The 22,799-nt window shown below is 40.8% G+C and overlaps 1 protein-coding gene across 2 annotated transcripts in view; it reads left to right on the forward strand.

The window, feature by feature from the left end:
• fancd2 (FA complementation group D2) overlaps window positions 1-22,799 on the forward strand; it is a 144,026-nt gene that overhangs the window by 96,029 nt on the left and 25,198 nt on the right. For both annotated transcript variants that reach the window (XM_059970407.1, XM_059970416.1), the window contains 8 exons: window positions 597-713; window positions 2,035-2,163; window positions 6,859-6,977; window positions 9,865-9,975; window positions 15,818-15,942; window positions 19,098-19,197; window positions 20,356-20,478; window positions 21,238-21,331. In XM_059970407.1, the coding sequence (XP_059826390.1) occupies window positions 597-713; window positions 2,035-2,163; window positions 6,859-6,977; window positions 9,865-9,975; window positions 15,818-15,942; window positions 19,098-19,197; window positions 20,356-20,478; window positions 21,238-21,331 (918 nt within the window). The remainder of the gene's footprint in view (window positions 1-596; window positions 714-2,034; window positions 2,164-6,858; window positions 6,978-9,864; window positions 9,976-15,817; window positions 15,943-19,097; window positions 19,198-20,355; window positions 20,479-21,237; window positions 21,332-22,799) is intronic.

Consider the following 22,799-nt stretch of genomic DNA (forward strand, 5'->3'; position numbering starts at 1 on the left):
GAATGGAAAGTCTACATCAGAAAAACCACCCTTGCAAATTCATCAATCACTAAAAAAAAAAATTATTTCATTTCTTTATCTAACAAAGCTCTCCATCCGTGCTGGGTTAAGAGCTGGTGATCTCTTAAAAAAAACTCACCCGGCAGAAGGCAATGGCAAACCACTGCTGTAACTTGCCACGTACATGATTTCCCGATATGTCAGAGCGGTGTGGAAGGAAATCACCAACCGGAAATTCCAGATGCGATATACCAACGACAACGAATAGTAATATACCACTGCATAAGAATTCTTTATTTATCATAATAAAAAAATACATAATGTTGACAGTTTAACCAATACAGTGAATGTGTTGTTGCAATTGCAGAACTCATTCTGGCGTAAAGATGAAAATACCAAAAAAATGCAAACAGTTAAAGTCTGAAAAATAAGTTTTAAAAAAAGAGGAAAAACTGTTGTTTGTGGAAAGACCTCTGTGGTCTCATACCTAAATCAATAACTGTTTGACTTTCCTGCAGATGTTGCTGACCAGAAGAGTTTTCAGCATTTTCTGATTCATAGGTGACTTACTGAATTAAAGATTTCCTACCTTATAGGTTACTGAGGTTCTGCAACTGGGGTCAGCAGAGCTAATGTTTCTTCTGGAGGACCTATCTCGTAAACTGGATTACATGTTAGTAGCAAATGCTACCAAGAAAAATCTGTTCCTGAAGGTACATCTGTTTGCTGAAACCCTTATTCATTTTAGAATTTAGACTTATTTATTCCAGTTGACTCTAACTTTGTAACCAAGCAAAATACTGCTGTCTAACCAAATTGCACTGTCCCTTTCATGTCATTCTGTCCTTGCTGGCTGGTTGGCTTCCAGTTAGGTAAAACCTTGACATGAAATTCTCACCCTCATTTTCAAATTGCTCTGTGGCCTCTCCCTTCCCAATCTCCATAATCTCTTTCCAACCTAACTCTTTGAGACCCATGCATTCTAGAAATGCATTTTTTTGCTCATCCCTGAATTTTATAGGACTGAATGACAGTTCCTTTTGCTATCAAGGCCCTCAGTTCTCAAATTCCTTTTCTAAACTTCTCCCTTCTATGCCTTCTTTTCTTCCTTTAAGCTTTTGGCACCTGCCCCATTATTTCCTTATTTGGCATGATAGCAATTCCCTTTCTGACAAAGCTCCCATGCATGGCTGTGTTGCCTAGGTACTTCAGATAAATAAATGTGTTATTAATTCTGAAACTGGTAAAGAAGCTCAGGATAATAAGATGTGTTTTGCAATGTGGATGTGGAATCACAAAATAAAGAGTTCAGGTTTTTAGGAGAGAACAGTAGCTATAAGCAGTTTTTATTGTACGAAGAGTGATCAATTCCTTTAGTTACAACCTACTAAATCTTTTCCAAATGTAACTTGTTCTGTTTTTATTTTTTACAAGGGAAAGGCGTAAATGCTCATCAGAACTAGTGAATTCTTTGAACTTAATCAGTGTTTCAACTTAACAGTCAAAGATGGCTCAGTGCCACAGCACTTAGCTGTGCTTGATGTTATATAACATAAATTCCTCTCGGTATTTCCCATGTGATGTGCTGCTCTTCTTACACAAACTACTCCCGAAGGAGAGGAGGAAGTGAATTCGCTTAATCTGGGTAAAATACTTTAGAGAAAAGAAGTCCAAAGAGAAATTTGATAAAAACATATAAAACAATGAGAGGTCTGGTCAGAGTGACTGGATGTTCCCTTTGGTAGAATGGTTGAGTATTAGCAATCATATGTATAAAATAAAGAGAAAGATTTTTGTTTACATAGCACATGGTTGGAATCTAAAATGTTATGGGGTCTGTTTCTATTGTAGCCCTCAAGAGGGGATTGAATAAATATGTGTTGGGAAAAGTCTACACAGAAAAGGTGGGACTAGAAAATTGATTTGGTGGAGATGTGCTGTAGATGCGATGGGCTGAATAGCCTTGTGTGCTTTTCAAGCATTTTCTGATTCTATGATTTCTATGATTTGTATTATTTTCTTTTCTTCATACAGGTTAAAGGATGTAGAGACACTGGATTTTCACATTTGCGCCAAATGACTCCTCAGCAGCTCGCTCGATTTACTGTAAAGCTGCTCAATCCCCTGTGTAATCACCTGGAAAATGCTCACAATTTCTTTCAGGTAAAGTCTGGCATCTGTGGAAATGAATAACTAACTTAGGTAGGGCAATTTGGTGAAATTTCATTAACTTTACTGAAGGCCGATGGGCGACAGTTCATTCTTAACTGTAAGTTTATCTCTGAATAGTAAAAGATTCTGTTCATTTACAAACTCAGAGTTTAATATACTGTAGAAAGGACAAGATTTTGGTGTGTTGCATTGATTATACTAGGATGAGTCCTAACTCAAAGCAGTGAGCAGAGGAAGGCAAAACCCCAAAGTAAAGAATGGAAGTGTGAAGGTTTGATTGCCATAAGTTTTTCCTATATAGATTGCAGTAGCTATTTAAAGAAATCTCTGGCCAGAACTCCAATAGTTCCTGTGTCTGGGATTGGTGCAAGAGACTTCGAGGAAGAGTACTTTGGAAGGGAAAAGATTATATTTCAAAGTGTTACTGAGGCCAACTCCACGGAAAGATTCTTAGATACTTATGACTCATGGGGTATTTCAAATGTTCATTCTCAGATTAATTCCTTACTCTGTTCTGAGTTACTTGGTCTTCCTTAACGACAGCACTGACCTTGTAACTGAGTTCTACAATTGTAAACTAAGCAAAATCAATCAGGTTGTCATCTTGGTTGTGGTCCAGGATTTCCTTTTGAAAAGGTGTGGACTTCAAGTTAACACAAAATCCAGAAGAGTTAGAATCATAGAGAAGTACAGCACAGAAACAGGCCCTTCACCCCATCTTGTCCATGCTGAACCATTTAAACTGCCTACTCCCATCAACCTGCACCTGGACCATAGCCCGCAATACCCCTACTATCTGTGTATCTGTCCAAACTTCTCTTAAATGTTGAAAGCGCGCTCACATGCACCGCTTGCAATGGCTGCTCGTTCTACACTCTCATGACCCTCTAAGTGAAGAAATTTCCTCTCATGTTCCCCATAAACTTTTCACCTTTCACCCTTAACCCATGACCTCTAGTTGTCCCGCCCAACCTCAGTGGAAAAAGCCTGCTTGTATTTGCCCCATACCCCTCATAATTTTGTATGCCTCTATCAAACCTCCTTTCAGTCTTAAAAGTTCCAAGAATAAAGTCCTAACCTATTCAATCTTTCTTTCCAACTCCCTTGTAAATTTTCTCTGTACTCTTTCAAACTTTCCTGTAGCAGGGTGACCAAATCTGCATACAATACTCCAAATTAGGCCTCACCAATGTCTTATACAACTTAAGCATTACATCCCATCTCCTGTATTCAATGCTTCAAACTTTCTGCATAGGGTAGAAGAAGATGAGTTATTATGAAGGCCAACCCTCCTCTTCCCCCCCCTTCCCCTTCCCCCTCCCCCTTCCCGCCTCTAAATAGATCTAAAACTAGTATATTATTCTTGAACAAGGAAGACTACAACAGGATGAGGGAGGAGTTGGCTGATGTGGATTGGGAGCACAGGCTATTTGGTAGGACAGTTGAGGAACAGTGGAATACATTCAAAGAGATTTTTCACAGTGCTCAACAAAAGTATATTCCAGTCAAAATTAAGGACAGTAAGTGTGGGGAGGTCCACTTGGTCCTAAGGACCACTGCACTGAATTCCCCAGGTCCTAAAGCCTGCCGCACTGAGACAGGTTAAATGGGACAAGTGGGGACTGTGCTGGGTTTGGGTATTTGATCCTCCACAATATTCCGTGTAGGAATTTAAACTGGAGGTGGCAGTTTTTTTTACGAGGTCGAGTTGCGAACTCGACATCAACCTGGCACGGATGGTACGGGAGTCACTGGATCGACATCAACCCGGCACGGATTGAAGTCAGGAACCTCCGTTCTCCCGTTCTCCAGCCTGGTGCTGATCTCACTGCTCCACCAGCCAACCAGAACAGTGGGTGGGGGGGAGGGGGGCGGTGAGGTCAGGGTGAATCTTGCTAAGTAAAATTTAAGCCAAATACAAAGTTACACGCTCAACACAGTGACAACGGCAACAACTTAAAATGGCAGACAGTGTCGCGACCCAACTTAAAATAGTGGACGGCGTTCGCCTTCCTCGGTTTGTAAGTTCTAGTTGTCCGTAAGTCAGATGTTTGTAGTTCGGGGACTACCTGTACGTTGATGATTTGGAAAATGGGACTGAGTGTAGTGTAGTAAAATTTACTGATGACTCGAAACTGAATGGAAGAGCAAATCGTACAGAGGATGTGGAGAGTCTGCAGAGGGTTATAGATAGGTTAAGTGAGTGGGCCAAGGTCTGGCAGATGGAATACAATGTTGGTAAATGTGAGATCATCCACTTTGTAAGGAATAATAGAAGAGCAGATTATGATTTAAATGGTGAAAGATTGCAGCATGCTGTTGTGCAGAGGGACTTCAGATTCAGTTTATTGTCATTTAGAAACCACAAATGGGATGCAGTTAAAAAATGAGACAACATTCCTCCAGAATGATATCACTAAAGCATATGACAAAACAGACTACACCAGAAAATCCACATAATGTTTGGCAATCCCCAATTCAGAGTCCAGAGAGGCTGCTGCGTATTAATATTGCACTACCATCTTAGCGCGTTCCCCGGAAAGGAGCTCCACATCCACCAGAAAAACAAGACCAAAAACTAAAACGACAAGACCTGCACAAAACCACATAGTCACAACATATAGTTACAATAGTGCAAACAATAGCATAATTGATTAAAAAAAACAGACCATGGGCACAGTAAAAATAGTCCAAAGATGTTAAAAGTCTATAAGTTCAAAAGAAACCACCACACAGTTTCCACAAGTCCTCAGGGTCCGACAGACTAGTCATCCCACGCTGGCAGCAGAAGGGAATACCCCCGCTATGGACTTCCAAGGCGCCGCTCAACTCAGCCTCGCAGACGCAGCACACAATGAAAGCTCCGTCAAACCCAGCCTCACAGACGCAGTACACAGTGAAAGTGACCTGACCACAGCAGTTTCCGAGTCCGTCGAACCTCCGACCATCCCCTCCAGCACAGCTTCTCCGAGCACCATCCTCTGCCGAGCGTATTAAGACGTCCCTGCCAACAGCCATCAGCAACGTGACCCCGAGGACTGGGGGCCTGTCCTTCCCAGCAGAGACCCGGACCTCACAGCCGCAGCAGCAACGAAGAAGGTCTTCGTGGAGATTTCCAGATGTTCCTCCGTGCACCCACATCCGTTTTCAACCAATTATGATTGCGCATGGCACCCCGCTTCACAAATAACAGATCATCAGCTCCGGAGTGGCCGCTGCAAGCTGCGTCACGCTGCCATCTTGGATCTTGGGAGAGCTTGTTCATGAATTGCAAAAAGTTGGCTTGCAGGTACAACAGGTTATTAAGAAGGCAAATGGAATGTTGGCCTTCATTGCTAGAGGGATTGAATTCAAGAGCAGGGAGGTGATACTGCAACTACACAGGGTACTGGTGAGGCTGCACCTGGAGTACTGTGTGCAGTTCTGGTCTCCATACTCGAGGAAGGATAGACTGGCTTTGGAGGCAGTGCAGAGGAGGTTCACCAGGTTAATTCGAGAATTGAAGGGGTTAACCTATGAGGAGAGATTGAGTCGCTTGGAACTACTCTCTGGAGTTCAGAAGAATGAGAGGGGATCTTACGGAAACATACAAAATTTTGAAAGTGATAGGTAAGATAGAAGTAGTAAAGTTGTTTTCATTGGTAGGTGAGACTAGAACTAGGGGACATTGCCTCAAGATTCAGGGGAGAAGATTTAGAAAGAAGATGAGAAGAAACTGTTTTTCCCGGAGAGTGGTGAATCTGTGGCAGTTGAAGCTTCTTCACTAAATGTATTTAAGATACAATTAGATAGATTTTTACATAGTAGGGGAATTAAGGGTTATGGGGTAAAGGCAGGTAGATGAAACTGAGTTTACGGACAGATCAGCCATGATCTTATTGAATAGTGGGGCAAGCTCGATGGGCCGGATGGCCTACTCTTGCTCCTATTTCTTATGTTTTTATCTAGTCCTTTTACAGTATGGGAGTCCCTGTCAGTGTATGGAATCACATACTATAACAACCTAATTTTTCTAGCAGCAATCTGTGATCCCTCTGCAAACTTCTGCCACTATTTTTCTCGGATGTTTAATGCTCACACCATTAGCACATTCACACCTTTCCTATTTCTCAGTTCCGTCTATAATGGCCTACTAGACATCCTGACTGAGCATGCGGTGACATTTTCCCTGACCAGCTCCTTTAATCCATCCCGCTCTGTTACATCTAAAACAATGGAACCCTTGTGGTTCCTGGAGTTAATAAGCATCTACTGCCTAGGCTCAATTCCAACATGAATTGTTGTTGAGAAATGAATGGTGAATGCTGGGGTATTTAAAGAATGTCTCTGAGCACAGCAGCATCTTTACCCTCTCCTTGCTACCTTCTAATTATGCATTAGAAAGGGCCATGAAAGTGCTCCAGGAAAAATCTATGTGCACCATTGAAAATGAATCTTAAAGTAGAATTTGGTGGTATGCATACTTTGATAGTAAATTTCTTTTGAACTTTGAACTTTAAAAGTACAAAATTAACAGCTTATTTGGTTCTGAATCAACAAGCCATGAACTCCCACATAGGAACCAACTAATTCTACCTGATTAATTAATTTTTAAAGCTTAAAGTGAATATGTAAAGTCATTGTTCTGACGTTTCTTTGCGGATCAACATTATTGCATTATAATTAGCCACTGCTTCTGCTGTGCAGGTGATGATGGCTGAGAACAATGGTGTGGTGGACGTTCTGGGATCAGATGTAAAAGAGTATCAGAGGATGGCCACGTGCTATCAATTACTACTTCAAATCTTGAATACTCTCTTTGCTTGGTGGGTACAAAGTATATAACAGTGTGTGAATTATGAATAATGTTGAAAGGAATTGATAGGTTGTGCTCGAAGGAATTCATCCTTCAAGGTATTTAATAAAATTATTTTAGCAACAGTGGCCCTTTCCAGTAGATCAACATGACTGAATAATGGCCAGTGCTAGAAATGTGAAGGATAGATAGTGAGGGGGATAGGGAGAGGGAATAGAAACTGACCCCCTTTGGCCTATTGAGTACCTTTCAAACAACAAGGGTTGGACTTTATTCCTTGGAAAGTAAGAGATTGAGGAGTATAAAATCATGAAGGATATAGATAAATAAATACTGTGGTGCTAGAAAGTTGGTGAACCCTGTAGAATTTTCTCTATTTCTGCATAACTATGACCTAAAACATGATGAGATTTTCTTGCAAGTCCTAAAACTAGATGAAGAGAACCCAATTAAATAAATAACACAAAAAACATTATACTTGTTCATTTATTTATTAAGAAAAATGATCCAATATTAGATGTGTATGTTTGAAAAAGTATGTGAACCTTTGCTTTCAGTAACTTGTGTTACCCCTTTATACACAATAACTTCAACCAAACATTTCCAGTAGCTGTTGATCAGTCCTGCACATCAGTTTGGAGGAATTTTAGGCCATTCCTCCTTAAAAAACTGCTTCAGTTCTGGGATGTTGGTGGGCTTCCTTGCATGAACTGTTTGCTTCAGGTCCTTCCACAACATTTCTATAGGATTAAGGTCAGGGCTTTAACTCGGCCATTCCAAAACACAAATTTTCTTCTTTTTAAACCATTCTGTTGTTGATTTACTTTTGTCTTTTGGATCATTGTCTTGTTGCATTATCCAACTTCTGTTAAGCTTCAGCTGACAGACTGCTACCCTGACATTCCACTGTAAAATGTCTTGATATAATTTTGAATTCATTGTTCCCTCAACGATTGCAAGCTGTCCAGGTCCTGAGATTGCAAACCAGCCGGAAACCATGATGTTCCTTCCACCATGCTTCACAGTTGGGATGAGGTTTTGGTGTTGGTGTACAGTGCCCTTTTTCTTCCAAACATAGCAATGTGCATTTCTGCCAAGAACTTCAAATTTTGTCTCATCTGTCACAGAACATTGTCCCAGAACCATTGTAGAACATCCAAGTAGTCATTTGCAAACTTGAAATGTGTGGCATTCGGCATGTTTATTTATTTATTTATTTAGGGGAAACAGTGATTTCCTCTGTGGTGTCCTTCCATGAACATTATTCTTGTTCAGTGTTTTTCTTATAGTGGACACATGAACAGAGACTTCAACAAGTTCTAGAGATTTCTGCAGGTCTTTTGCTGTTACACGGGTTCTTTTTCACATCCTGTCATGCTCTTGGTGTGATCTTTACAGGATTCCCACTCCCAGGGAGAGTAGCAACAGTACTGAGTTTCCTCCATGTGTAGACTATTTCCCTTACTGTGGACTAATGAACACTTGGTTTTTTAGAAATGCTTTTGTCGCCTTTTTCAGCTTCATGCATCTCTATAATTCTTCTAAGGTCCTCTAAAAGTTGTTTTGATCGAGGCACTGTCATTCATTGTTTGGGCGACTCTTCTGTTTTCGTGGATGTTTTCCAAAAAAAGAATTTCAGGATATATATTGCATACATTTCTCTGATATTAAATGGAACTATTGAACCATCGAATATGCCCTTCAACACAAAATGTTGTCCTGAACCAAATAAATTAGTAATCAAATGGCCAGCTAAACTAATCTTACACAACTCCTACTTCTGGCTACACAATGTCCATATCCTTCTGTTTCCCTCAAATTCATGTGCCTATCTAAACTTCCTTAAAAGTCCTAATGTATCTGCCTCTACTGCCACCCCACGCAGTGCATCCTAGGCACCCAGCTCTGTGTGTAAAAAAAAAAAAAAGAAAAAAAAAAGTTTGCTCCACACATTCTTTTGAAATTGCCCTCTTTCACTTTAAGTGCATGCTCTCTGATATTAGACATTTTAACCCTGGGAAAAAGATATGGTTCTATCTATGCCTTTCATAATCTTATAAACCACTGTCAGATCTCCCCTCAGTCTCCATTTCTCCAGAGAATATAACCCAAGTTTGTCCAGTTGCTCATTATACCACATGCCCTCTAATCCAGACAGCATCCTGGTAAATCTCTTGCACCCTCTCCTTCCTGTAATGGGGTGACCAGAACTTTATGCACTATTCCAGATGTGACCCAGTTAAAGTTCTATAAAGCTGCAACATAACTTCCTGACAGTTGAACTCTGGCTCAACTAATAAAGGCAAACCCACCATATATCTTCTTAAACATCCTATCAATCTGTTCTTTCAGGGAGCTATGAACTTGAACCCCAAGATCCATCTATTCATCAACACTGTTGTGGGTCTTACCCTTAATAGTGTTTACATTTGTTCTACCAAGGTGCAACACTTCACAGTTGGCTGGATTAAACTACATCAACTATCTTCATCAAATTTCTCCAGATTCTACCAATCTGCACACTAGTAGCAATTTATGGAGGCCACCCAGCCTACCACCCTGCAGGTTTTTGTGATGTGTAAAAAAAACAAAGACTGGGAGCAAACCCTCACAGATGCCCGTTCAACCTGGGCTTTTGGTGCTTGTGAGGCAGTAGCTCTGGTTTTGCCACAATACCAGTAGATGTCATTTTCCATTATACAAAATAGTCAAGGGACTACAGTAACCCAAAGAGATTTATTTTGATTGTGGAAGACTTAGTCCCTGCATATGCAGAGAAGATGGTGTTTCCACAATAAGACAATGTTAAAATGATTTCTTTCTCACTGGAATAGTATTAGGAGTGGTAAGATTTAGTGACATATCAACAGAATTGTTGTTTAATTTTAAACTCCCAGGTGTGGCTTTGTCCAGAATGAAAACCGTAAACTGCTCAAGTCAGCTCTTGGCGTCCTAGCCATCAGACTTAAAGCTGGAGAAGGTGAACTGGAAATGGAAGATCTCTTCAGGTACAATAAAGAATTTCTTATTTTTCAAAATTGCAGGGTGGAGCAGAGAGAAAGGAATAGTGTCTGCATTCTCACTGATACCTGGTCATTATTTTTCCTGTACAGCTTTGTACATAAAATAACAAAAATGTGCTGCTGAAACAAAGCAATTAACATAGAAATCCCCATTCCCATTCCGACGTGTTGGCCCATGGCCTCCTCTACTGCCACGACGAGGCCACTTGCAGGTTTGAGGAGCAACACCTCATAATTTTGGGTAGCCACCAAAGAACATTAATTTCTCTAACTTCCTGTAATTTCCTCCCTATTATCTCTTCTTCCATTCGCCACTCTGGCTCCCCTCTTGCCTCTTTTCTTGCGTGTCCTAGTGCCCCTCTTCCTTCCCTTTCTCCCATTGTCTATTCTCCACTCCTATTAGATTCCTTCTTCAGTCATTTACTTTTCCACCTATCACCTCCAATCTTCTCACTTCAGTTCCCCCCTTCCCCTCACCTGGCTTCACCTACTGTATCACCTTGTAGCTTGGAACTACTTCCCCTCCCACTAGCTTCTTATTCTGGCTTCTTTCCCCTTCCATTCCAGATCTGATGAATGTTCTCAGCCCCAAATAGCGACCGTTTCTTTCTTTCCATAGATACTATGAGTTCCTCCAGCATTTTGAATATGTTACTTGGTTTTCCAAAATCTGCAGAGTCTCTGATTTCATCAGAGAGGATCCCTTTTTAAACAGGGTTTATAGGAGATGGGACTGCAGGAGAGGTTCAAGGAGGAATTTCCAGTGTTTTAGGCTTGGCCAACCATAGAATAATGAAGGAAGAGTGGGGGAGGTGGGTGCATCTGGAGGGGGGAGGGATTGTACTAAAGGCAAGAACATTCAGTGGGATATTATTGTAATAACCTGAGATGGGGGAAATTGCAAATAAAGGCATGGGGAGTTGAAGATGAGAATTTATTTTTAAAGGAACTTTGAGATGGTTTTAATAAGCTGAATATAATGGGATCTCAGGACTCTTTTTGCAGGATTGGGTAAATACAATGACAGCTTTAAACTTTTATCATGATAATTCCACATTCTGCTGTCATGGGGATGTAAAACTGCACTTTATATGAAAACTGTGGGTTTACAGTTAAGATTTTCTATCAATTAATTTCTGGAAATGCACAAGGCTGATAGGTGATAGTGCCAGAATGTGTGGTGACACCTTTATTTAAATCTTCTCCGCTCATGCAGTCGAGTCAGTAGTGAGGAAGGCAAATGCAATGTTAGCATTCATTTTGAGAGGAATAGAAAAGTAAGGATGTGGTGCTGATAACGTACTGGTGAGGCCTCACCTAGAGTATTGTGAGCAGTTTTGGGTCCCTTTATTTAAGAAAGGATTTACTGGCATTGGAGAAGATCCAAAGAAGGTTCACAGGAATGATCCTCGGAATGAAAGGCTTATCATATAAGGAGCGATTGAATATTCTGGGCCTGTACTCACTGAAATTTGGTAGAATGAGGGGGGGATCTCATTATTGAACGTTGAAAGGCCTAGATAGAGTGTATGTAGAGAGGATGTTTCCCATAGTGGGAAAGTCTAGGAGGCACAGCCTCAGAATAGAGGGGCATCCATTTAGAACAGAAATGAGGAGGAATTTCTTGAGCCAGAGGATGGTGAATCTGTGGAATTCAGTGCCACAGTTGGCTGTGGAGGCCAGGTCATAGATAGAGTGGATAGCCAGTGCCTCTTCCCCAGGGCACTACTGCTCAATACAAGAGGACATGGCTTTAAGGTAAGGGGTGGGAAGTTCAAGGGGGATATTAGAGGAAGGTTTTTTACTCAGAGTGGTTGGTGCGTGGAATGCACTGCCTGAGTCAGTGGTAGAGGCAGATACGCTAGTGAAGTTTAAGAGACTACCAGACAGGTATATGGAGGAATTTAAGGTGTGGGGTTATATGGGAGGCAGGGTTTGAGGGTCGGCACAACAATGTGGGCCGAAGGGCCTGTAATGTGCTGTACTATTCTATGTTCTATGATGAAATGGTGAAGCAGATTTGATAGGCTGAATGGCCAAGTTTTGCTCCTATGTCTTATGGTCTTGTGTGCTAAGGCAGCTCAAGTGTTGTCATGTGTCCAGTGCCAATATAGCATGCCCACAACTTAATAACTCATGGAAATCAGCACTCAGAGGAAACTCAGAGTCACAGGGAGACTTACAGACAGCAGTGTGACTTGAACCCTGATCGCTGGAACTTTAAATTGTTTTGGCTTTGAAGGGCATATCGTATAATCTAGGAAGACATGGGCTGGTGAGTCTTGTATAAGTGATAGGAAAACTGTTGGTAAATATTCTAAGGAGCAGGAGTTATTTGCATTTGAAAAAGCATTAGTGATAGCATGACTTTGTTTGGGGAAGGTCTTCATAAATTTCATTGAATTTTTTGAGGACGTATCAAAACAAATGATGGGAGTAGAGTAATGAATGTTGTCTACATGGACTTCAGTAAAGCTTTTGACAAAGTCCTTCATTGCAGGCTGATCCAGAAGATTAAGGCACATCACAGTAAATTGGTAAATTGGAACCAAAATTAGCTTGGTCATGGAAGGCAGAGGGTGGTGGTAGAGGGGTGTATTTTTCTGATCGGAGGTGCATGACTAGTTGTGTTCCACTGCGACCTTTCTTGCTGAATATATAAATGAACTGGATGAAGATGCATATGGTCTGATTTATAAGGTTGCAGATGACAAGGAAATTGATGGAGTTGTGGATAGTGAGGAAGGTTGTCAAAAATACAGCGGGATCGATTGGAAGGTGTAGGTAGAACATGTCAGATGGAATTTAAGTCAGTTAAGTGTGAGGAGGTGCATTTTTGGGTTCAAGTGCAAAAGGAAAGTCAATGGTAGGGCCCTGAGGGCTATTAATCTACAGTGAGATGTCCTAGAGCAAGTCTACATCGCACTAAAAGTGGGAACTCTTAGATTCATGTGGATAGCTTAGTAAAGAAGGCATGTGGTGGCATGACAGCAGCTTGCAGCAACCACTCCAGAGCTGATGATCTGTTATTTGTGAAGCGGGGTGCCGTGCGCAATCGTAATCGGATGAAAAAAAGATGTGGGAGCATGGAGGAACATCTGAAAATCTCATGAAGACCTTCTTCGTTGCTGCTGCTGTTGTGAGGTCCTGGACTCTGCTGGGAAGAACAGGCCCCCCAGTCCTTGGGGTCGCGTTGCTGATGGAGAAGCTGTGCCGAAGGGGATGGTCGAAGGCTCGGCGGTTCGACGGATTCTGCGATGGTCCGCTGCGGTCAGGTTGCTTTCACTGTGTGCCGTGTCTGCAAGGCTGGGTTCGACAGAGCTTTCGCTGTGTGCTGCGTCTGCGAGGCTGGGTCGGGCGGCACCGTGGAGGTTCGTAGCAGGGGTATTCCCTTCTGCCGGCAGCATGAGAGGACGAGTCTGTTGGGACCCTGGAGACTTCTGGAAACTGTGTAGTGGTTTCTTTCAAACTAATAGTCTTTTGGCATCTTTGGACTATTTTTACTGTGCCCATGGTCTTTTTTTTTATCAATTATGCTATTGTTTGCACTGTTGTAACTATGTGGTTTTGTGCAGGTCTTGTAGCTTTAGTTTTTGGTCTTGTTTTGTCTGGTGGTTTTGGAGCTCCTTTCCGGGGAACGCGCTAGATGGTAGCGCAATATTAATATGCAGCAGCCTCTCCGGACTCTGGATTGGGGATTGCCAAACGTTATGTAGATCTTCTGGTGTAGTCTGTTTTATTATGCGTTTTTGTGATATCATTCTGGAGGAACGTTGTCTCATTTTTTTAATGCATTGCATTTGTGGTTTCTAAATGACAATGAATCTGGTAGATGTGTCCTTATCAGTCAGGGCACTGAGTATAAACGTTAGCCAGTTGGGTTACAGCTGCATGAAACTTCTGTCTAGGCCACAATTGAAGTATTCTGTGGAGTTCTAGTTGCCACACTATAGGAGGCATACAAAAATTTTGCAAAGGATGCAAAGAGGTTCACCAGAATGTTGCTTAGATTGGATTATTTTAGCTATGAGGGGTTGGATTGTTTTCTCTGAGGCATGGGAGACTGAGGGGCAACCTCATAGAAGTATATGAAATTTTAAGAAACTTAGATAAATTAGATAGTCTTCTTCTGAGGGTATCAATGACTCGAAGGCTCACTTTTAAGGTTAGAAGGAGAAAGTTAAAAGGAGGTGTGCACAATTTTTACACGGAGTTGTAGGTGTCTAGTACACACTGCCTTGGGATGTGGTGGAAGCAGATATGATAGCAATGTCTAAAGGTACGTAGGCAGATACAGGAACAGGTTGACAGAAGAATACAGACCACATGCAGATGGATGGAATTAGTTCCATTGGCACACAATGAATTGAAGGGCTATTCCTGTGCTGTATTGTTCTAAGAATGGACCTTCATGCTACTTAATTAATATATAGTTTCATCTTACATAATTTTTAATCTTATTTTTGACAAGAAACTAGCTAGTTCCTTTTTTTGCCCATTAAGGTTACTTGTTTCACTACTGTACTTTATTGAGATCTTCATGTTAACGATACAGATAACTTATTTAAATCACCGATGATAATTTGAGAGTAAGTTGATGATTTTTAAATCTGAAAATAAAAAGCTGGTATTAATGAAAGTGTCACTATTGAAAAGCCCTCACAAACAAGAGAAAATCTGCAGATGCTGGAAATCCAAGCAACATTAGAAATAGGGCCAGGAGTCGGCTATCTGGCCCATCGAGCCTGCTCCACCATTCAATAAGATCATGGCTGATCTGCCCATGGACTCATTTCCACCTACCTGCTTTTTCCTCATAAACCTTAATTCCTCTATTATGCAAAAATCTATCCAACCTTGTCTTAACCATATTTACTGAGGTAACCTCCGCTATTTCAGTTGGTAGAGAATTCCACAGATTTACTACCACTCTTTGGGAAAAGCAGTTCCTCCTCATTTCTGTCCTGAATTTACTCCCCTGAATCTTGAGGCTATGTCCCCTAGTTCTAGTCTTACCTACCAATAGAAACAACTTTTCTGCCTCTAGCTTATCTATCCTTTTCATAATTTTATATGTTTCTATAAGATCTCTCATCTTTCTGAATTCCAGTGAGTACACTCCCAGGCAACTCAATCTCTCCTCATTACCCCCTCATCTCTGGAATCAACCTGGTGAATCTCCTCTACACCGCCTTCAAAGTCAGTACATCTTTCCTCAAATAGGGAGACCAGAACTGCATGCAATACCCTAGATGCAGCCTCATACAGTTGCAGCATAACCTCCCTGTTCTTAAGCTACCACAATGCATTCTCCTGTATGGTAAGTTTCACCTATCCCCTTGTTTCTTCCTCCCCTTCCCCCACCTTCTTACTCTGATCCCTCATTTTTTTTCTCCAGTCCTGGTGGAAGTTTTCAGCCCAAAACATCTACTGTACACTTTTCCATAGATGCTGCCTGGCCTGCTGAGCTCCTCCAGTATTTTGTGTGTGTTGCTATTAAAGCCCTGCTGGTTAACTTGTTTTGGGAAGAAAATTGGTCTCCCTTGACAAATTACACCTTAATGTGGTTAATTTTCATCTGTCTTTGAAATCGGTCAGCTAGTACTCAAATATTTTTTCCCATTTTCTGATGATTTATTGTAAGGCTGGACATTAGATATTGCAGAATTTCTTTCCTCTTTTTACCTACATTTGTCACCAGAACAGTTCTCTTAATGTTCCAATATTTACTTTATTGGCGAGTACGAAGCAAGTGAAATTTTCATTTAGTCTATTTGGAAAATGCAGTCTGGTGTAGTTTATAAAATGTTATCTCTATTCACTATAGGCAGACTTTCCACTATCTGCAGAACTTTCAAACCACTATATCTACCTGTGCCTCAGCAGTGACTCTTACCCAGCTGCTCATTGTCATATCAAGATCTTTAGACAACCAGTACAAGGAGAAAATAGGTTTGTCTTGATTCTTTTATCTTTGCCGTTATGTTTACAATTTGGGTTGGGAATTGAGAAAGATTCAAGATTGTTTATTATCATTCTTTAGTACGATTGTAAAGGAGAATGATGAAATGATTGTGACTCCAATTGTGTAACATAAATAAAAACACAATAAGCATGAAGACACAATATAATTTTTTTTAAAAACACAAATATAAATATAAAAGCAACCTATAAAACACAATGTACAAGTGCCTGTTATGATATAGACAATGTACATAAAGTGACATTAGGTGACACGTATGTAGTGGTGGTGGGGTGGATTAACGGGAGATGTTGTTCATCCTGACAACTTAGGGGAGATAACTATTCTTGAGTCTAGTGGTCCTGATGTGGATGCTGCATAGCCTCTCCCCTGATGGGAGTGGGCTTCTTCTTTATATTGCTGACCTTTCTCCAGCACCTTTCTGTATATATGTTCTTGATGGCAGATTTAACTACTCATCATAGCATCCTCCTCTCCATCATAGTTTGCATACAGTTTGCATACCATACAATGATTCAACATGTTAGGATGTTCTCAACTGTGCATCTGTAGAAGGTCGTCAGTATTGATGTGCATAGTCCATCTCTCTCCAGCCTCCTCAGAAGTAGAGGCATTGGTCAGCTTTCTTGACTGTGGAGAATCCCTTAAGGTAACACAGACTTGTTGGAACGCTAATATAGGAAGAAGACATCTGGAATCATTTTTTTTTAACTAAGCATAATCTTTGATCTGTTGCAAATGCCGCTTTGAATTTGTGGGTCTACACATAAAAAGGAATGACTTTTTAAAATTTGGTGTGGACCAGCTTCACAGCTGTTTACCTTGATTCATTCATTCACCATGATTTAAAGTTTGGAAGCTGCTATTTCACGATATAAGTGGTCTGCTTTGATACAGTGCCTTTCTCATACTTTTAAACAATCCCTTCGTTGGGATCATTATTTGTCTATCTTTTATTTAGAGATACGTTGCAGAACAGGCTCTTCTAGCCCTTTGAGATGCACCGCCCAGCAACCCACAATTTATCCCTAACCTATCAAGGGCTAATTCATAATGACCAATTGACTTACTTAACTGTTATGCCTTTTTACTGTGGGAGGAAATCAGAGCAAATCCACACATTCCATGGGGAGGACTTTACGGATGACATCAGAATTGAATTCTGACGTCCGAGCTGTAATAGGGTTGTACTAACCACTATGCTACATTTGATTTCCAAATGTAAATACAGGAAATGCAGGATGTACGCATCTGTGGAGAAAGAAACAGAGTTAATGTCCCAGACCGCTGAGCTTTCGTTGGAAACTTGATCAGAGATAGAGATTAATGCCACAGGGGAGAGAATGGCTTAAAGAATTAATTCTGAAGTCCAAGAAGCAAGCATTTGAAGGCAAGGGACCTTCAAAGTGATTATAGTGCAAGACAAGGATAGAGTTGGAGGAGTGCAGATTTCTTGGAGCATCTGAGCATTATGGTAGAAATTTTAGAGGAAGAGTACTAATATGGAACATTGCTCTTTCAATTAATTTTACTTCTTTCCATTAGGTAATGTCTATCTTTCATTGTATCTTACATTTACAGTTTCAGTATGACTTGAATGACAAATGACTTGCAAGGTAATATGTATGAACGACTTGTGTCCTGTCGCACTCACTTCAATAATAAGCAAATGCTTTGAGAGGCTGGTCAAGGACTATATCTGCAGCATGCTACCACGCAACCTGGACCCCCTACAATTCATCTAACGACACAACCAATCGAGAGACGACGCCAATAGCCACAGCTCTACACACCGTCCTTACACATCTGGAGATGAAGGATGCTTATGAGAATGCTGTTCTGGGACTACAGTTCAGCACTCAATACCATAATTCCCTCCAGGCTTGACAAGAAGCTCAGAGACTTCACTCTGCCTTGTGCAGCTAGATCCTGGAATTCGTGTCAGATCGTTGCCAGGTGTTAAGAGTGGGCTCCCTCACCTCTTCCCCTCTGACCATCAATACAGGTGTCCCTCAGAGCTGTGTACTAAGCCCTATCCTTTACTCTCTGTATACCCACGACTGTGTTGTCACCCACAGCTCCAATCTGCTAATTAAATTTGCTGATGGCACTACACTGATTGGCCTAATCTCAAATAATAATGAGGCAGCCTACAGAGAACAAGTCATCACCCTGACACAGTGGTGTCAAGAAAACAACCTCTCCCTCAATGTCACAAAAACAAAGGAGCTGGTTGTGGACGACAGGAGGAACGGAAACAGGCTAACCCCTGTTGGCATCAATGGATCTGGGGTTGAGAGGATGAACAGCTTTAAGTTCCTCGGCATCCACATCACTGAGGATCTTGTGTTCTGTACATACTGGCTCTGTAGTGAAAAAGCCACAACATCTCCACTTTCACCTCAGACGGTTGAAGAAGGTTGGTAAGGGCCCCCAAATCCTAAGAACTTTCTACAGGAGCACAATCTAGAGCATTCTGACTGGCTGCTTCACCACCTGGTATGGGAACTGTACTTTCCCCCAATCGCAGGACTTTGCAGAGAGTGGGGCAGACAGCCCAACGCATCTGTAGATGTGAACTTCCCACTTTTCAGGTCATTTACAAAGACTGGTGTGTAAAAAGGCCCGAAGGATCATCGGGGACCCAAGTCACCTCAACCACAAACTGTTTCAGTTTCTACCATCCGGGAAATGGTACCGCAGCATAAAACCCAGGACCAACAGCTTCTTCCACCAGGCCATCAGACTGATTAATTCATGCTGACACAACTGTATTTTATGTTATATTGACTGTCCTGTTGCACATACTATGTATTATAAGTTACTATAAATTGCACATTGCAAATTTAGACAGAGATGTAACATAAAGATTTTTACTCATGTTAACAAAGGATGTAAGTAATAAAGTCAATTCAATTCACTCTTGTTCTGTATGTTCTTTTTAATGGTCTATTTTAATTTTTGTTCCACTTTTCTGTCTGATACCACCTTTTTTAGTAAACATACTGGGAGAGATCTGAAGATAGTTTGCAGAAAAAGAAATGTATAGAAATATGCTTACAGTAAATGCATAGTAAAGATTGCATGAAAAATTACATCATTGTTCACAGTTTTCTCTATTTAGCACAAATAGCACGGGGCTTCTTGTGCCAATCCTGGGTTTCACCTTCTGGAGAAAAAGAGAAAGGTAATAAGTATAATGAAGCTCTGGAAACACTCTTATGGTAAGTGCAACTAGTAATCACATGAATTGGCCAGAATAAAATTTGACCCTCGATATCTGAATGATATTTTTTATTGGTGTAATTTAATTTTGATGAGGTGCAATCTATATCAATACTAGTTCTTGCAATGTTGAGTGAGATCATCTTGTTCCAGCATTTATCGGGAACTTGTTTGGTCCTTTAACATTGCTCTCCACTGCACACCTGAGGACCAAGCAATCTTTTGACCCCTGGAACCCAGTTAAACTGACATAGGTTGTGGTACAGTTTTTGAAAATTCATTAGTGGGCGGGAGATCCATATTGTTGGCTAGGCCAACATATTTTACCAATTCTTAATTCATCCTTGATCTAAGTGGCTTGCTAAGCCTATGCAGAGAACACTTAAGAATCTCCTACATTTGGAATGTGTTCAGAGGTCACCAAGGCCAGACTGGGTAAGGTCAGCAGACTTATTTCTCTAAAAATAACATTTGTGAAGCAGATGCTTACTGAAACTAGCTACATTTTCTAGGTTATTGAATAAGTGAATTTTGTTTCCATAGCTGGGAATTTGTAGGGTTTGAACATCGTTATTTAGTTCTCAGGCAGCATCTATGGAGGGAAATAAACAGTTGATGTTTTGACCCAAGACCTGTCATCATGACTGGAAAGGAAGGGGGCTAAATAAGAAGGTGGAAGGCATGTGGGTAGCAGAGGGGGAATGATGTGAGAATCCCCCCATCATCTCCCTTTGGTTTCCCATCTCCTTCCCTTTATTCCACAGTCTACTCCTATCAGATGCCTTCTTCAGACCTTTACTACTTCCACCTATACCTTCCCAGCTTCTCACATCTTCCTCCTGCCCAGCCCATTCACTTTCCTGCTTACCTGGTCTCAACTATCAGCTGCCTGCTTGTACTTCTCCCCCTCAACCCACCTTATTATGGCTTCTTTTCTATCCTAATGAAGAAATTCAACCCAGAATGTCAAATGCTCATTTCCCTCCAAAGAAACTGCCTGACCAGCTGAATTCATGCAGTATTTTGTGGGTGTGTTTAAAATATCTAGTTTGCTTTTTGTTACATATCATCCAGAGTAATTGAGAAATATTAAATAATGAACTACTCCATACCATTTATTGTTATTTTCCTATTAAATATTTTTACTGTGTTGGCAGTATTTATTTGAAACATACAGATGACCTGTTGAAATCTGTGGAGGAAATTGCTGGTGTGGGTGTTCCTGAACTATTGAACTCAACCAAGGATGGCAACTCACTGACATTTCCAACACTGACCAGGTTTGAAAAGAATAGTGTTTCAGGCAAACATAGCAATCTTATAAGTTAAAATCACAGCAATCAGCTCCTTGATATATTATCATTGGTATATATCATGAAATGTCTTGTTGCAGCAGTACAGTGAAGGACATTTTTTTTTTAAATCACTATATGTTACAATAAATAGTGCAAAAGCAGAATAGTGAGATTGGGTTCTGGACCATTGAGAAATCTGGTGGAGGGGTAGAAGCTGCTCTTAAAGCAGTGATTATTCACCTTCAAGGTCCTGTACCTTCTCCCCAATTATATTAATGAGAAGAGGGCATGTACTGGAGAGTGAAAATCCTTAATGATGGGTGTTACTTTCTTGAGGCACTGCCTTTTTAAGATATCCTCGGTTGGTGGGGAGGGTGGTTTTCATGATGGAGCTGGCTGAGTCTACAACCCTCTGCAGCCTCTTTCAATCCTGCACATTGGATCCGCCATACCAAACGGTGATGTACCTAGACAACTCACATCCCAGCCTACACTGACATATCTGATCTCAGTTGGCAAAATGCCAGTGAAAGTATTTTTTTGCTCACATTCACAATCCAGTGATACCTATTGGAAAATGATTTTCCTAAGACCATTGCCATCGTTAACATATATTGTGTATCATTCGGGAGATACTGTGGCATTGTGTTCAATTACTACCTTTTTTAGTTGTTGACGTAAACGAAAATGGACCTAGAATAGATGGAAAGAAATCGTAAAATAATATACTTAATTTCTGTACAGGCAAACATTTTTGGTCTTCTACCGGGTGATGATGAGAGAACTGAATGCATCAATAAAGGAAATTCCAGTTGGTACAACGTCTGATTCGTCTGAGGTAAAGCAGATCTTACACCATTGCCATTTTCTTTATGTTAGCCATTACAGTACCTCAATAAAACTATCTCTAGGAGGAAAGTGGCAAGGTTTCAGACAAAAGAGCATCTGACTGGAATGTCTTTTAAGGATTAAATTATTTAAGATTAACTGGACATTGACAAACAATTGAGAATTGGTATGTGTCATTGAGTGCTTATCATGAGGAGGAAATGAAATATTTTAATCACTCTTGATATTCTGACTGAGACACAAGCTTGCATAATTTTGTCTGTTTTCATCTATTTACAGTTCCTATAAAAAGTATTCAGCCCCCTCCCCACAAGTTTTTGTGTTTTATTGTTTTACAACATTAAATCATAGTGGATTTAATTTGGTTTTTTAACACTGATCAATAGTAATGATTCTTTCATGTCAACTTGAAAACAGTTTTTACAAATTGGTCTAGATTTATTACAATTACTAAGCAAAATAATTTATGACTCACCCCTTCAAATCATTATTTAGTTGATGTATCTTTGGCAGCAATTAAAGCCTTAAGTCTGTGTGATTAGGTCTCTGTCTGCACATTTGGACACTACAATTTTTCTCTAATCTTCTTTACAAAACTGCTCAAGCTCTGTCAGATTACACGGGGATCATGAGTGAACAGCCCTTTAATTCCAGCCACAAATTCTCAAGTGGATTAAGGTCTAGACTCTGACTTGACCATTCTAGGACATTAACTTTGTTGTTTTTAAGCCTTTCCTGTGTAGCTTTGACCTTGTGCTTAGGGTCATTGTCTTGAGAGAAAACAGATCTTCCCCCAAGTCACAGTTCTCTTGCAGACTGCATCAGGTTTTCCTTCAGGATTTGCCTGTATTTTGCTGCATTCATTTTAGCCTTGACCTTCACAAGCCTTCCAGGGCCTGCTGCAGAGTGAAGCATCCCCACAGCATGATGCAGCCATCACAGCGCTTCACGGTAGGGATGGTGTATTTTTGATTATCTGAGGTGTTTGGCTCATGCCAAACAGCTCAATTCTGGTTTTATCAGACCATAGAACCTTCTTCCAGCTGACTTCAGAGTCTATCACACGCCTTCTGACAAACCCTATCCAAGATTTATGTGATGTTTTTTTTAAACCATGGCTTTCTCTTTACCACTCTCCCATAAACAATTGTATGTACAATCTCTCCCATCTTAACCACTGAAGCTTGTAACTCCTCCGAAGTGTTATAGGTCTCTTGGTAACCTCCCTCACTATCGCCATCTTGCGTGGTCACTCTGTTTGGGTTCAGCCTGCTCTAGACAGATTTACAGCTATGCCATATTCTTTCCATTTCTTGATAATTGACTTAACTGTACTCCAAGGGAAATTCAGTGACTTGGAAATTTTCTTGTATCAATCTCCTGATTTGTGTTTTTCAATAACCTTATTGAGGAGTTGCTTAGAGTGCTCTTTTGTCTTCATGGTGTAGTTTTTGGCA

This window comes from Hypanus sabinus, chromosome 1, assembly GCF_030144855.1.
Source record: "Hypanus sabinus isolate sHypSab1 chromosome 1, sHypSab1.hap1, whole genome shotgun sequence".
Taxonomy (NCBI): domain Eukaryota; kingdom Metazoa; phylum Chordata; class Chondrichthyes; order Myliobatiformes; family Dasyatidae; genus Hypanus; species Hypanus sabinus.